This window comes from Echinococcus granulosus (assembly GCF_000524195.1).
Source record: "Echinococcus granulosus chromosome Unknown EG_S00013, whole genome shotgun sequence".
In the NCBI taxonomy this organism is placed as follows: domain Eukaryota; kingdom Metazoa; phylum Platyhelminthes; class Cestoda; order Cyclophyllidea; family Taeniidae; genus Echinococcus; species Echinococcus granulosus.
Genome location: NW_020170393.1, coordinates 181034 through 198383, shown reverse-complemented (window position 1 = coordinate 198383; position 17350 = coordinate 181034). Strand labels below are relative to the sequence as shown.

Genomic DNA, 17350 nt, shown 5'->3' with positions numbered 1-17350 from the left:
TTGTTTTTGCACCCTATTAACCCACTAATTTGGTTTTGAAGTGGGTTATTCAAGGCGGGTCTTACTTTCAGTTGGGGGCGACAACACTGCACCCTTCGGCCTAAAGTTGGCGGATTTGTAGTGGTTATGAATTAATGCAAATGGACAAAAGCATATCATTCCACAGGATAATCGGCCGCCGAATCCTACACCGCCCCCAACCATTCACAAGTTTAGCAAAAAGTATTCTAAATACAATTTACAGTCAGTACATTAAGCACTTCCCAAATTTATTCTAAGCATTAATTTGAACTATTATACACTGAAGGATGAGGAGAATACATCGAATAACAAGCGTACAGAGAAAGGAGAAAAAAGGGTTGTTATTGAGCATAAGAATAGAAAAGCCTATTTCGCGTCCGCCTCGGTAGCTATGTGTCCGTGCACACGCAGGCGGTAGACGCACGTGTATTCCGGATGACCGTGGTTACTGGTGATCGCCAATTCAACAAATACCGTCGGCTTGCCATCGGAGCGGGCCTTCAGTAAGACAAACAACGAGGGGAAACAGACAAATACATTAAAATCGTACAGAAGTTAGAACAGTGCTATCCAAAATCCTAGCTATTGCGTAACGACTAATGGAATTTGGATTACTTTGGAGGAATTAATAAACATTCGGTGGGATCGTTTTACCATTCGATAGCAGTTAGATTTGGTAGTAAAAATGGATAAACAATAGGAGTTAATGGACACACATCAGACGGAATGTGATGAACAGTGAGTCAACTTAAGCAGCATGAGTACAAGCCAACGTCTAACATACAAGAAGAGTGAGCTTGACAAACGAAACCACTACCGAAACTTCTTGCTAAAATGGATGGAATTGACATTCTTTTGGATCAGTGTCTACGTGATATCTTGTCCTTCCACAGGAGGTTTTCCAATTGCTTTTAGAAATAAATCAAACTTACGGTGATGATAAATACTCACACGGTACATCAAATATGTCAAATGAAGGATCATGTTGATCAAAAGTGAAAACTGACACTCGACTTTCGGAAAAAGCTATTCTGACACATTAAACAGTGACTTCGTTTGCTTAAGAATAGAAGTTCTAATGAGAAAAGACTGAGAACGAAGAAGTTCGCACCTTGACAGGGAAATACTGAATGGGTTTGCCATCCGCGTTGTAGGTAAAGGAGCCGAGAACGTCACCATCCTGAGCGGAGTCCGACTCGAGGGCCTTGATGAGGAAATCCCGCGGGGCCGAGTCGATGCGCCCAGTGTGCGCCAGGGACTTGGGTATGTGCTCCAGTGAGACCCCAGTCACGTGCACCGGCATCGCTAATCGCACTATCGCCTGGCCCTCGCTGCCGTGGAAGCACCAACACTCGCCCGGGTGGTTGCTCGGCTGGAGGATCTCGCTGAAACAAACCACAGCATGGTTCGACGTCTTACCAGATGGCCAGACACAGTAACTCGCCAAATTACTTCAAAATCACTTCAGCACAGCAGTTGACTAGCAATTTCTCGAATTTTAACGATGCATATAGTTCCGTGCGGCCCGACAGAAGGTAATCGGTTTTTAAGTTTGAATAAACGTTCAACAATGGTTAGAATTTCTTCTCACTACTCGAGCTTAAAGTAAGAAGCGTTATTCATTAAAGAAACTCCAATGCACTAGGCTATGAGACTATCTGCAACAGTTTTACAAACACGCCCTCAATTTCCTCCGCCAATTTGTTCAAACCAATGGACGATGGGGACGATCTGTCGTATATGGACGTTTTTCCAAAAACTTGTTTAACCACGGAAATCCTTTCAACATCCAAAGACCAACTTAGGTTTTGGTTATGGTAATCATGTATCCAAGGTTTATATGGATGAAATCTATGGGAATTCTGTAACTAGGTAAATTCATTAAGGTTCTTTTGAAAGGAAACCACAAAACACTGCCCCAAATGAGATTTGAATGATGCTTCAAGACTGTAGTACGACTGTACGAGCACCGTTTTCACTATAAACTACATCGCATCAACCTCTCTCTTCTAGCTTTGATTAAAACACTGATGTGTGGTTAATGACAACATAAAGACCGTGTACCGAAAAGAGAGCAAAATTCGGCAAATCCTTTCAACACCTACAAATTAGTTTACACCGACTCGTATGCGCCAATTCCTTCAACAGTTCTTAAGACTAATCCCATATTCGGCATAAAGCATTCCCACTAATGCAGCTCTTCTTAACAACCCTAATCTTATTAAATTCTACCATAAGAAAAGTCGCAGCACCATCTCATATGATGGTTGCTTTACCAAACACAAAACCATTGGTCATATTTCATTGCGTATCCTGATGCATTCAGTCCCGCGCGGAGTGGTTATTTATCAAGTGAGTTGAAAGTTAGAAGGGATTCGTAACAAACCAAAACTTTTTGGAACGTACATTTAAGTGAATAGGCGCTTCAGACGCTGCAGTCTCAGTTGCCCTCTTGGTGAAGTGGTATTTCACTCACGGCATTACCTTTAATGGCCAGCTGAACTTTTTGTACATTCGTAATCGAGTAATACGTGGATTCCCAGTCGCATAACATGCTCAAGCGGGACTCAGGCACCACGGCATATGTACAATCAATGGGGAAGGGCTTACTTGGGAGATCGTGACCAGTAGGCGAGAGTGATGCCAAAGAGGGAGACGGCCGACTTGAAGCTGGTGTAGGTGCGAGTGCATCGCGTGGAGACCACAGTCCCGCCGGCCGACTCAAGAGCAAAATCCGCCTTACCCGTTCCATCTGCGGTAAATACCTCGAAAATCGAGTCTATGTGGGCCAACACCCCAGCTGGAATGTCCCCCGTCGTAGATTGCGGTGCGTCTACAGAGAACAAAATTACAGTCCATGTGGATAGCTTAAAGGAAGATCCATTTAAACTTTACTGTGAATACGTACTTGCAAAAGTCTCCTTCAGTCTTTTGTCAACAGTACTCCTAATGAGGTTAATCAACTTCGTCTGTGTCATTGGACCTGATTCGGTCGTTCGAGCCAACTCCTCCGTAATTTTCTGTAAAGGTACATAAATTTTAAATGAACCATGGGAGAACTAAGCGAACTCGTCTTTGATCGATGTATTAAAAAGGGCTACCTGTCTGAGATCAAGAGTGATTTTTTCAGAGAAAGTATTTTTCATTTCTTCAATCAATTCTTCCAGTCGCTCCTTGGAGACTGATTGTGATGCCTCAGTTTGCCGTAAGGGGGCTGATTCTAAGGTTAGTGGGAAAAAGACCAAATCACAAACTTTTCGTACCACCAGAATTCCCTCTCAAAAAGCATGCAACCAACATAGATTTTAACGAATTATACACCCTTCTAAGAAAACTTTGACAAATCTGATTTAGACCCTCTGATTTTGACTCCTTTTTCGAACGAGAGCCCACCTAGAACCCTAACAAGCCGTTTAACATAATTCATTTGTACTCTGTAGAAATCTCTCCAAAATACGATTCCGTCTGCAGATCTTCGAACGAAGTAAAGCTTTGAGGCATGTGCATTTAATGCATACGAAAATGCCAATGACTTGCCAGCGATGAGCTTTTGAAGGGCCTGCTCTAAATCCTTATTAAGACGCTCGATGGAGCCAACTCGGATAGAGATTTTCTCCACATCAGCAACCAGTCGCTCTTCTAGCGCGGCCAAGTTTTTGTGTGACTCTGCCGCAGCGGAGACGACATCACCGGCGATTTTGGCGTTCAATGCCTCCAGCGAGGCGGCCTTCTCCTTCTTGTACGCCTCAAACTCCTGCCTCAGGGTTTTGAGCTACAAACAATCCGACACTAGATACTTTTCTAGAGGGTATTAAAAGCAGTAAAAAGGCAGTTCCGAAAACAGAGACTAACCTTAGTCTCCATTTCAGATTTTTGTGTCATCACAAGTGCTCTCAACTCCCCTAGGGTCTTTTCAAATCTCTCGATCTGCTCGAATTGCTGATCACCAACTGATGTAATCGAATCGGTGACGCCTTTATTAATCATCGCTTCCAGTTGTTTCCTCAGCTCCTGTAAACGAGCGTCCAATGAGGCCGTCGACACGAATGTTGCCTGCTCGACCAGGTCATCAATGATGCGTTGTCGATGCTGATCATCACCGTCCTCTCCAGTCACCTTATCGGCAATGAGAGTGATCTGCTGTTTCAGTGAGTCAATGACTGCTTGTAGCCGGCTAACATCGGTGCTGATAACATCATATTCCTTGGTGTGGGTGTCTAAACGATCCTGATTGGCTTGCTTCAACTCTGTCACTTGTCTGAAGTAATTAAAAATGGCGATGATGGGATCTTATCCGTAAGATGGTGAAGAACGCACACAAAGACGTCGATTGACTGAGATGATGACTGAATTACTACCAAGAATAAACCTGTCTGAGTATGGTTGGTGCAGCCGACCTCAAGTCTAATTAGTACGAAAACGGCACAAAAAGTTTCTTAGCAAACAAACCTATTGAGGTCAGTCATTCTGTCGTCAATTGCTTGGAGTCGCTGCAGTAGCTTGTCAATTCCTTCCAAAGATGTAATCGGTTGATAAGAATCTGAATGCCAGAAAAATGAATAAAATACGAATCCGGACAGTTTATCGCACTCCCCAATGTTAAAAACAACCACATAAGGTACAAAGTCCAAAAAAGCAAACTAGCATACTGTTAAGGTAGACTGGACTTAGCTTTGTCACTTGGTAAATTTATACTTTGTGCCTCTTTTGCAGTGATAACTAGGCGAAAGTCTAGTCTTATGATTTTATCAACTACTACTAAAATGAGTTTTTAAGCTAAATGAACTAACCCTGAGTGGAGGGATGGTCTGGCGGCGAAGGAGCAAGAACAGAAGAGTCTAATGTGAATAGACTTTTCACCCAATCCCACCAAACAGAGGACTGACGTTTCAAAACAGCAACACTGGGTTCCCATATGCTCCACGAGAGGCAGTTCCAGCGGAGATTGTGCGGAGCATGAAACGGACCTACATCAACATTGGCGTGGGAGTCAGCAAATGCAAGGCGAATGCATTGCGCGTCCGAAGGCAGCAGACCGAAGAAGAAAGGAGTCTCGTCCAACGCCGGATTGACCTCTGCAAAAGTGTTCACGTAATCATGAGACTTTTGAGAAATCACAGAACTCCAAGAGAAGGAACGAGGAATCATTTCTGGTTGGCAAACAAATCAAATCAGTTCAAATGGCGGTGCCCGCAACATCACGCATACTAACATTGGGCTTGGCAACAGAAAGGTATCGCGTAGGTCATCAGAATAGTGTGTGTGAATGTGCGCAGACATGGAAACCGTCTTTGATTGCGGTGCAACTTAATCATCAAAAGCGGGGCAACAATTATGACTATGACTCACGACTCAGCAGACTACTAGCAAACAGTGATGCATAATTTAAAAAAGGGAAGCTGAAACGAGTGGATGGAAGGAACAAAACCCACATTTGAACCGTCAAATGGAGCTAAAGCCGTAACGCTTTCTCATTCTTCCAGCTTACCCGCCGGGCGGAAGAGAAATCCGGCCAGAGTAGCCAGTAGAAGGAGTAAGAGGAGGAAGAGGGGACAGCAATAACTTGGAGTTCTTCCACAGCACAACAAAGAGGTAATGTCCTGGGAGCGATGACCACGATAGCCAGCGCCTTTGGAGCCGTTTTGGCTGCAGAATTAAAAAGGGAAGGTTACACTAGAGCCTTAATACACAGCAAGCGATAGGTCAGCTAACTAGCCAAAGTAAAAATAATACCATATACACGTTTCACTTCACAATAAATATGAGGATTTTCTAGTTAGATATACAACTAGTGCATCCCCCCCTAAGCGACACAGACATTACTAGCCACGTTGTAGTCGAATTTTTGCATAACCTAACAAAGGCAAACACTTGATGCAACTAATTGAATTTGTTTATCGTACTTCGAAACTCTGACATGATGAGCAATAAAAACGCTCCCACAAATATCGCCAGACGGTTCACTCGCGCGTGGAAGAGAACTGGAGTCAAGGTACGGGAATAAACATAAAATTTATCGCGTTAGCCGACAATTCAACTGATGCATCTTATTCCGGTTCCCGGGCTTATTTTCAATAAAGGACTGAAAAATAGGGGCGACAGTAGCGTAAAGTCATGCGATCTGCCTGGAGGCCCCGGCACAGACCGAGAAAATTGCCTATGAAAGTAGAAAATTCAGAACTAAATTATCGACCAATTAACCGCATGACGACACTTCACCACTCACGCATAAGAGAAACCGGGCTCATCATAGGAGTTCCTCCTATACACTCGCGAGTGCTTCGTTGAGCTGCTACCGCTACCCCTGCCGCTGGTGATGGTGGTTCTGTGGTAGAGGTTGGAAAGGGCGGAGGCTGCGGTCTTTCCTGCGGCAGTGATGGCGACTGATAGGTAATGTAGAAGCACCAGCGGAATCGCAATAAGATTAAGGAGGCAAGAGGTTAGTCTGCACCTCAAAGGGGAGGTAAGGCACGAGGTGAGGTGGGAGGAGGAGCTGGTGTCAGCAGCAGTGGAGTGGCAACGTCGTTCCTCTTCAGCGCGGAGTGATGGACTGCGATAGGAGGGTTCTGCAGACAAGCCTAAAAACGTGGTGAGGGGGAAAGAGAGAAACTCACTGGTGGTTGATGGTCAGCAAATAGCCTATCTGATTATTTCAATTACAATTTACCCCCTTCAGAAATAGTTTTGACTGCACCCTGGATGAGAATAGGTTTGAATTTACTAGGGAATTCTCCATTAAGCAAACAGTTGTGGAAATCGAGTCGTAAGTCATTTGAAGCTAGTGATTACGTACTCAAAATGACTAAACTGTCTTGAAATTTGGAAGAAACAAATGGTTCCTTCACCTGTGAGGGAGTTAATATAAGCAAGGCAAATTGTGGTATTAACGGCCTCGTCATCGATGGAGAAGACAAACTATTGAAAGCACGTTCATGAGTACGGAAGTGGTGGGGGAAAATACGTACCCAGCATACTGGATAGGTGCCATGGACGGCTCGTCAATGTATTCACAGCGCCACTGTATGAACTGAAACCAAAAATACGCCATAAGCGGGGAAACAGCAATACGTGTTTACATACCCCTATTTGCACCTCAAATATCTAAGGTGTTTAAAGATAGGCCAATTTAGATGAAACATCAAAAGAGGGCACAGATCGTTACCGCTAGTGGAAAGCAAAAATAAAACCAAAAATCTCAATTTCGCCCGTACTCCAAGCATTTCAGAGGCTACCTATCAAAAGAAGAAAGACTTCATTACTTCCCTTCTCTTCTTTTCAAATGCGACTGAGAGTGGCCAAAGAATCCATCAACTACAGAGACGCTGAAAACTTCATTCAAAGGCGACCTCACCGGGTCTCTTAGTACTGAAGAATAACCATTGGGGGAAAATTAAAATCATGACCATGTAACGTAGAAATAATATGACTATGACATGAATGGGAATTTCAATAGGGAAAATGGGGTTGTGGAAACACTAGAGGAAAAAAAAGGTTAAGAAGATACTCACGGTGGCGGGTGGTCTTCCTCGAGGGGCGTGACCTCGACGTTGCGATGGTAAGCATGCTCCCCTTCCTCAACTTCGGTAACACGACGTCTGACAGCGGCCTGGCGACTGTGAGTGGCCAGTGGCGTAAAGTTGTCCTCTCCCTCCTCCTCCAGCACTGATGTAGATGGAGTCTTCGTCTCCTGTTCGATGCCATAGTTCATATTCCTTTGTAACATGCTCACACTCTAGTGGGGGGAAAGAATAACTGATCAGAGAGCAAAAAGACACCATTTCACCTCGCAGAGTGGTAAACCAACCCTCCGATTTTGCGATCGAAGCACACGATCTGTGGGTTCGACAATCGAGACCCGAGTTCTACGGCGAGTTGGGGATAATAAACTGCTCCTAAAGCAAAAGTCATATAAATGGTGAGACAGACTGCCTCATGAACGCCACTAGTGTAGTCATCATTGTCAAAGCAAGCGTTCCTTGTACCTAAAGTGCTTACCTACGTACATTGAAAAAAAAAGTATTACTGTTACATTATACAGCCGACTAAAATAAGCCATTATTTTAGAGTTCAGATAAGTGTAACACTCGTCTTGCCTATTCAGTTATGAAGCAAGAAGTCTGAGAGAAAAAGAGTAGAAAAGTCTTGGGTTCTTAGCACAGAGCTGAACTATTACAACCCTGAAAGCACATTTTGGCTTGTGGTAATCGTCAGTGAAGCATTTATCAAATGAAGATGCAGATCGTGAATACGGCACTCCAGCCCATACCTCCTCAAGTGATAATTTCTGCCCAAGGGATTTTAAACTTGAAATTAAACCGCATTAAACATCAAAGATGGTAATGAAATGAGGGCTGAAGTGGAGGAAGACACTTTGCTTCGACTTTAGTATTTTTATACCATTGAATCTGAACGTATGGAACAGCTAAGCATGATAAAGAAAATAGATACATTTCGACACAGGAATTAAACAATTGAGCGTCAGAAGTAGCTTCAAAGCCCCCCTTCCTAGTTCGTCATGGCATGAAAGCGAACATCTCTGGACAAAAAAATCAGTTGGATGCAGGTAGAGACCTTTGTGACTTTGCCACCTATGCCAAAAGAGATGTCCCTAAGATAGCAAAACCCTTTAACTCATATCTAATGTTTGAAATGACCCAGTAACTCACCCAGTGGACAGTTTCTCATCACCAGTCCTTTTGGAAAACTCCTCCGTACTGACTGTAAGAGGCTTGCGTAGACCAACGGAGACGTCCCCACGACCGTCAACAGCACTAACGGAGCCGGCGGTGGGTCGGACCACACGGTACTCGGCGGTCTCCTGGTAGTCGATGCGCCGTCGCACTAGCTGTGCATTCGGAACCGCGTACTCGCCTGCCATGACGTAGGCTGAAAAGCCCCGGGAAAAGTGAAATTAAATGAGCATTTCCGGTGTCTGTGACACACGACCGGACATGTAAAAACACGCACACGGGGACAGGTAGACAAATTGACGCTCGGTAGGGCAAAAGACAAATGAAAATCGTCTAATTCAGAAGTGATCGATGCCTCCAAGTATCCGCAGTGGGAGGGGAACTCGAGTTGAGACGGACGAATGTAAATCAGCAAGGGGTAAGGAGGCCGGAAAATTTAGTCGGAAAAATTGGTGACCACTTGAATTAACACAAGAAGCAAACGTAATTCGCGCGTAGAAGTATTGAGTCAATGTGCTATTATCATCGATCCAAAATTTAAAATCTGTTCAAAAAAGTAAATTAAGCAAACAAAAGTGCCTGAGCACGATAGCTGCATAAATGAAAGTAGAGACGCGTAGAGGGATAAAGTAGCATCTTTTTTCAAGCCCAAGCCATGGCTAGAAAAAAAAAACGCTCGTTTAGCATTGCTGAACAATGAAATGTGTGCTCCATGAAGCATAAGAGCAAAGCAACTTCGAGATTGCTCTAGGGCAGGAGTTCGCGACCTTTGTGTATATCTCGTATTTTAAATGTACCTAAATCTTTACACTTAATAATTTGGGATTAAACCAATGGGGAACTACCAGCTTCACTTAGCTGAACCTTGACACGTGGATTTCGATGTTGGCTTTTGTGGTGTAAAAAACACATAAGCAGACTTTCACCCCTGATAACTATATGCACTGATTTTGCTCAACTTTGGTATGATAATATTATTTGACCATATTGTGACAGCAATAAGTAGTGGCTTGCCAACGAGATTGTATTTTGCAGAACAAAGCAGACGATGTTATGGCTGCTGGTTATCTGAATTCTACGCATTTTTCGTGGACGGTTTCTTAAATCTTAGTTTTAAAAATAGATTAAGATGCTTTAGAAAGAAACATGAAAAGCAGACAAAAGGCACTGCTCATATGGAGCCTTTATTATTCAATCCAGTTACAGGGAAAAATTCAGACAAACATGAAGTAAAACCAAACGAGGAGAAATCTAGACAAAAACTGAGAACGTTGCTTTTCTTATCTAGAAAAACATGGCACCAAGTGATCCATCGACGTGGCTACCACCACCTACCTCCGCGTGTGGCTGAAGTAACGGGATGATCAGGTATGACGCTAGTCATGCAAACATGCACCATCACAATGTATGCATGAGTTGTATGTATGAGTTGCAGAGTCCTGTTTACTGTGTACGGTACGAGCAAGTCACAACGGGTTGCTGTCTTCCGTGTTTCGCGTTGAGGCGTGAAAACGCCTACTCGTGGAGAAGAGACCCACCCACACACAGATGGGGGTGTAGAAAACAGAAGTTTGTTCGTATGAACATAGAAAAACTTGGTACTTCACCAGACAGAAGCGGAGCAAGACGATCACTCGATCTCCTCCTGTAGCAGGGGCAGGTGAGAGATTCAGCCGATATAGTATTAAACACACCATTCACCAACTTCGGCTCATCAAAAGGTAATAAAGTTACTAAGGTAAACAAGTTAATTCACCCGCATGATGTCACTTTGGTGTTAAGACGTCACGTGCTGTTTGTCTGGGAATGACCAGGAAGATGCGGGTACGCGATTACAAAGCACGCCTGCGCTGGCGGCACGCAAACTTAGCACTGGAATCAGCTATTTGCATTATATTCCGCCGCTAGGAGCCGAACTGACCTTTGTGCTAAAGCGAATCGGCAATCATGGAAATCTTCGGTAACGATAGCAAAGATCGTGCAGAGCCAAAACCCTCAAAATAGATAGTAACTAGTCTTAACAAGGCCTTTTTATAGAAATCAGTTTGAGATGAAGTTACCACAATTATGATTAAGGTCGTCCGGACACCAATGACACTTGAGGTGGATGTTTGTCACGGTTACCGAAACATGAGAGCCCCCATTTCTTGTGAATTTGTTTCAGTTTATTAATATGCTTGAAAACAGATTTAAAAGAGAATGAAAAAATAAAGTGGGCTTACCATGACTTCTCGAAGTGATATTAACTCATGAATCGCTGAATATCTCGAAACCACAGCAAAGGAACAGGTACTCACGAACAATGACAACCTGCTCCAGCAATATTCACAGCAAGCATTCGATGTGTATTGCCTGTTAAATTCTCCAAACACTTTCGACCATAATAAATCAAGCCGATATACAAAGGTACCGGCAATGTATAGAAATTCGTCGCAACACAACAAATGAATGCATTTTAAATAAGCAGTTAGTGACGCGGTTCCGGGAAAAAGTCTAATAGAAATGAAACCAAGTTGCGATTGGATTTGACAATAGCCCATGAGATTATGAAAAAAACTACGGAGTAGAGCCCTCAGGAAAGTGAATTGCCTGCCGGTCAAAAAATTACAAACACCATGAATAAAACCCTTTGTCGTTTTACAACAAATGGTATGATGGGCAGAGAGCATAAGGATCTAATTAAAAATTAAAAATCACCCAAAATCGCGATTGTTATTTCCAAAATAACACCGACATGGGTAGCATCAAGGTTCTTTAAAGCTGATAGAACATGGAAAGAACGAATGACTCCTAGAGTAACCCAGCCGAATTAGGGATGGTTTAGAGTAGAAAAAGCAGGCATTTTGGAGATTTTGAGAGAAGCATAGTTCAGTTAAATATCTCGATACTAACTTACAAGGAAGGTGTTTTGGCATGGCTATGATGTTAGGCGATTCACGAGGCACACTGAGGGTCGAGACCTGATGTGATCTAAGAACAAAGCGAGCCAAAATAGTACCAATTCTTGACACAAGTCAAAAAAGCACATCTGGCAAGGCAAAAAGTGATATCAAATGAATCGGGAAATAAAGAAAACAGAACAAGTCATATATACACATGTGTCCCATAAGTAAACAAAAGGCCTACAAAGATAAATCATTTTTGTTCCCTCAAGCCTTCTTTTACAAAAATGTCTACTCCCGAACAATGACGGTGCCGAAACAGAAGAATTTAGATCATATGGACGTAACTGCAATTCCAATTTTGGTCTAGGGAAAGATACGTGGGAGACAGAATGAACAGTAGTTGGCGAATAGACCTTCAAAACGCAGTCACTCACTTCTGGGATGGTAGGGGAGCATCGAAATATTCCTCCCGAGAATAGATAAATACCGGTTTTAGGGTCTGTCCTGAAGAAGTGTGCTGCTCAATCACAACAGTTTTATTCTCACTCATCTGTTGGATAAAAGAGAAAAAAAGGCATACGCATTAGGGGGACACGCGGTGCGCTACATAGCATAGGAATCAGAAGAATCACTTTAATGGTAAAATTGGATTTCATTAAAAAAGTTGACAAATGCGTATAAATATAGGTGGAATAGAAGAATTCATTCTCTTGATATTTAATCTCTCTATGAGGTTAGCATATGCATTGGGGTGGGCCTCTTTTAGGATCTCCAATGACTTCTCCAGCGACTTCGAATCCTCGGTCAAGCACGCCGCGGCAAAATCCACCACGACACTTGCTACACACTCCGCCTCCTCCAGGCTCGGTTGTCGATCACCCACTATCTGAGCCAACTCAGTTCCCGGCAGGACAACAGCCTCAGTCCACTCACTGAGAAGTAGGAAGCTCGCACAGTTCAGCAGATAGTCTACATCAACCTGAGCGGGCAGCGCGACTCTCCATTGAGCCAAAAAACGTCCACGTTCCTTCTCGATGCTCAGATTCGCTGCGTAAATGATGCAGTAGTAGGCCAACTTAAAGGCCATAGACAGGTTATCGGGGAGAATGGCGGAAGCAGTCCAGAGAGCAACGACGTGGTCGAGCGGAGGGTCGGAGGCAGCAGCAGAACTGCGCACCACTGTGACGGCCCGCTCCGTCTGTCCCGCGGCGAGGAAGGCGAGTGCAGAATTGGGGAGTCCGGTGTGAGCTAGGCGTTCGGCGAGGAGGTCAAGACACCTCGACTGGAGGTCAAAATTTGCCTCAGGGTTGAGGCGCAGTCGGAAGAGGAGGAGGGCCTCTTTGGCGCGACCACACTGCAGGAGGAGGCGCACCGCCTCTGTGGTTTGGCCCGCGCACACCAGTAGTGTCGAGGCCCAGGTGTACTCGTTAGAGGTGCTCAACTGAATGATCTGTTCAAAAAACAGGTATTAAATTCAACCCAACTATAGACATACACTCATAAAGGTGAAGAAGGAAATCGGGACTAAAAATATCAGAAATATTCGTGCATGAAAAACCTCACCTTGTGCTTGAGAAAATCGTCAGGAGCATTATCAGCCTGTGGCACTTCGCTCTCCACAAGGCAACTAGTGTTTGTGCGTGAAGCAGAACCCTTCAACATCAGCTCCAGGGCCCACATTAGCCAAAAAGGCATGTGCTGCACCTCCACACACTTCCTTGCCACCAAGTCAGCCCTGCCCAGCCACAGAAGGAGGCTGAAGTAGGCGTCAAGTCGAGACTGTCTGTTAGGACCGCTAGAAGAGGCCGAAAAGTGTTTTAGCGCCTCAGTTTCGGTAAAACGAACTAAACGTCGCCGTCTTGAAGCCCCACCAGCGTAAAGCAAGTCAAACTCCGGTAAAATTCGTTCTTCAGGAATTAACGATGGATCCTTTATGAAGGAGACGAAATCAAGTACAACGGAGAAGCGAGATTGCATCCTAATTGGGGGTGAATTTTCCAGCACTGGCATGGAACAGTCGGTGACACTTGAAGTAGCAAAGAGACCGGGTAGAAGAGAAGGCTTTTTGCCCACAAAGGGCTCAAGTCTCTTCTGAAGCGCGGGAACTGTTAAATCAGGTTCTGGTTGAGCACCCTCTTCAACCTCATCCTGCACAATTATCTGAGGATGAGTTGGAATTTTGCCACAAGGATTTCGATGCTTGCGGCAGGGGGGCGGAGCTGTGGCTCCTTGAGCGCTGGGACGCCAACCCACGAGGTATCCATATTCTTCACCAGTAAAAACAAGATCCGGGTCGTGAGAAGACCAAGCGCAGACAAATACACGGGATAGGTGGTTGCGGTAGTTAGCAATCGCAGTAGAAGTGCCCAATCCCACTCGCCAAACCGTAGCTGTACAGTCATAAGACCCTGAGAGTAGTAAATCAGCATCACACGGGGACCACTCGAGAGATGAGATGCGGGTCCCATGTCCTTGTAAAACGGCGAAACAACTGGTAAATTGAGCACATTGTGCATACGAACCTTCATCTACTGCTTGCTCTGTAGCATCAATAATAGTAATGTAGGATTCTGATGATCCCACCGCAAGTAAGTACTTGCCAATATGGTGTGACCAAACCATAGAATTAATGCACTTTTTATGAATGTCTACACGAGAAAGAGGCACTACCGTTCCATTGTTTTGCGGAAGACCGAGGATATTAACAGCTCCGTTCACACTACCCAGACCGATCAGCCAGGAAAATTTGACATCTTTTTCGCCCTCTAGCTGTCGAAAAGCGATGTCAGCCAATTTTTTGTCGGATGGGTCGGTCAGGAGTGAAATAAATTTAGGCCCCAAATCCACGAGGGGTTTCTTCGAGGAGAGTAACAGAAAGACGGACCCATTTGCGATTGCGTAGACCAGTAATCGTTCCTCTCCACCTGTGTTCTCATTTTCTTCGTTATTTGTTTTCGGCAAAACGAACAAACAAGGACCCCAAACAACGCGGTAGACACAACCCTCCAACTGGTTGAAACTTCTTCCTCGTCTTTGGTGCTTTCTAACATCCACAATGTCCACGTGGCCCTTGCTGCTCCCAATAGCTAAGAGAAACCCGAATTGAGCATCTGGATGCCATGCCAGAGCAGATATGCCAACAGCAGCTCCCGAGGGTGGGAGGGGTGACAGACGAGTCATTGATATGAACGAGTTTGGTGCAGGAGGCTGAACATTGCCGAGAATCAGCAAGTTACCATCGGAGAGGCCAACGGCTAAAGGGCAGCAAAATCCGGGTCCTTGGCTTAAAGAGCTGATTTTCGATGAGAGGCAAACGTGATTTGCTACAGGGGTCAGAGTTTGCCAGTCATTGTGGCTATTCTTCCAGACAATTATTTGTGAATCCATGCCAAAGGATATGAAGAGGTTTGGGGAGTTGGGGATGGCAAGGAGAGAAAAGACAAGTCCGTTGTGACGCGGTTGTGAGGCGGATTCGCATAGCAGTGGTTTGTCAATGCAGTTGAAGGTGTGCAAATTACCCTTGGGATCAAATGCTAGAAATCGTGGAGCAACATGAGAAGCAATGCGTGTTGGGGCCAGAGGAATCCAGGCCTTGCCCTGTGAAGTCACTGGTTCCTGTGGATTCGAACTTCCCTTCTGGTATGTCCGAAAATGATGCGAGTACTTGCACTGGTAATCAGCAGCAGACCAAAGCTGAAGCAGAATTCGAGATGACAACTTAATGGTGCAATGGATCGAAAAACCCTGTCACTAAAAGAGTAATTAATATAGGGAGATTATAGTAATTACAAGCGGATAATGAAATTGGGGTTTTAAAAATTGCAACGTAAAATACAAAATGACCTTAACCGGTACAAAAATACCAAAATCAACATAAGACAATCATATAAACAGGTACTCTCATCGAAATCATAGGTCAAAAATACCCTAACATCGGCATCGCGTCCAGCGCTGGCAAAAAATCCGCAGTCACCTTCAATGTCATTGATTACTGTGAGACTACAGATATCAAAACGATGAGCGGATTTGCGGAAAAGGGCATCCAAAGGACTCTTATTTGCAGGGTTATTGTGATCATAGGAGTAACCGCATATGTCACCACTTTCATAGCCGATGATACCGACGAGTTTTGTGGTATCACTGGCAGGCAGCATCCAGATGCAGCTAGAGGCAATGTCTTTTTTGAACTTTTTAACCATAGGTTTCAGGGCTAAATGAGGACTCATCGGCTCCCAAACTATAACATGACCAGTGAGACTGGCAGATAAAATGTACAAATGCCCTGATACACTGCAAGCCGCACAAGTGTTCGGGATTGCGTCTTGCCCTAGTTGAATTCCTTTGTCTAACGTATACGTATTCGAAGTGGCAGACCACATTCTTATGCAACGGTCATTACCGCATGTAATAAAGTACTTCTCGGGAGGAAGATTAGAGAAGTGTACAGGAAATGAAACGGAATGAATGCTCTGCTCATGTGCCTTAAAGTGGTCGAGAAAAGTAAAATAGTACCCATCACCCGATTCGGACGTACCACAACACAATCTATAAATGCACAAAAACTCGTAGCTTATAAAAGCCACGTCACAATTCCCATCGTTAGACCATGGTGAACATGCAGCTGGTGACGCTCTGAACCAAGTCAAAGAGTGAGGAATCACAAGAGATGCAACAGATAAATCTGAACCCTCGCAGCTATCCACCATTCGTGCACACTAAACAGCGAGACCAAAACGCGTGCCTTAGCATTTTACCAATCAAGAAAGAGAGACTTAAACAAGTTTGAAGAGTTCTAACAAAGGTTATGACTTTAAAAATTCTACTACTAATACGAACCAAAGCTATGTACCACCAAACAACTTTGTTTTGATAATAGTAAATGAAATATACGGAACTTGTGGACTATTTACATATTCAAGTTGACCTCTTTGTCAACTAATCTAATTAGATTTTGCATATCTTATGCCTTTGCTGGTCTGCAGGGGCTACAAAAAACTTAAAACAGTTTGCATGATATGTTTCATAAGAACTGCGGATTGGAAGTACTGTTTTTTAATCTAGAGAATGTCTCTATGTCTCTCCTTGTGAGAATGCCTTTTTCCGATAACTCGGCCGTGGCAATTGCACTTATAGTAACTTGTAAAAGATATGCAGAGGATGAAACTGCATCCTTAGTTTTCCTTGAAGTTGTAGCAGACCATCCTCTTATGGTGGAATAGTTATCACCGAAATTCAAATGACCTGATTGGGTTTAGGCATGGCAGGAGAGCAGGCACGGCTAGCAGGTTCAATATGGTGATTTACTACCTTATTTGCAAGAAGTTCCAGTAAAATACTTTGTATTGTGGCAGATTTACGGAAGACTCCTGAGCTAAAGTATACCTTACCAAGGTTTGGCCTCGCTTATCCAAGTCATTTTACGGCAATTTTTGGCCAACTACCCATTCCGAGAACGCCAGGAGCCACTAGAATTGTGCAACAGTCTTGAGAAACATTGTACCCTTTTACCTATTTTAACAGTATTTTAATTAACTAAGCCAATTTTTATGGATATACGTGAGATTTTCACTAAAAGGCTTAAAGGTGCTGCCTTGATTGTTGTAAAGGCAAAGACAGAACATTATTTTATATCTGAACGAAATAGAATTTACCTTTGTACATGCGCTTATGGTTGACGTACAAGTGCATGAATAGGTGTAGTAATGCGGTAAAAAATGATGGTGATGTCACAAATGCAGGAAACGAAGCACCGAG

At 44.0% G+C, this 17350-nt stretch overlaps 1 protein-coding gene across 1 annotated transcript; it reads right to left on the bottom strand. All coding sequences in view use genetic code 11, as the record gives it.

Moving 5' to 3' along the window:
- Nucleotides 1-387: 387 nt before the first annotated feature.
- EGR_02737 (SUN domain-containing protein) lies at nucleotides 388-16302 on the bottom strand (the record flags this gene model as incomplete). Its single annotated transcript, XM_024491986.1, has 19 exons — nucleotides 388-519; nucleotides 1133-1406; nucleotides 2632-2854; nucleotides 2930-3041; nucleotides 3123-3241; nucleotides 3415-3422; nucleotides 3555-3793; nucleotides 3874-4274; nucleotides 4812-5096; nucleotides 5510-5667; nucleotides 6248-6599; nucleotides 6987-7048; nucleotides 7530-7753; nucleotides 7826-7883; nucleotides 8688-8907; nucleotides 11608-11681; nucleotides 12376-13046; nucleotides 13160-15289; nucleotides 15523-16302. The coding sequence occupies 19 exons, from the start codon at nucleotides 16300-16302 to the stop codon at nucleotides 388-390; spliced, it is 6522 nt and encodes a 2173-aa protein (XP_024353480.1).
- Nucleotides 16303-17350: the final 1048 nt, after the last annotated feature.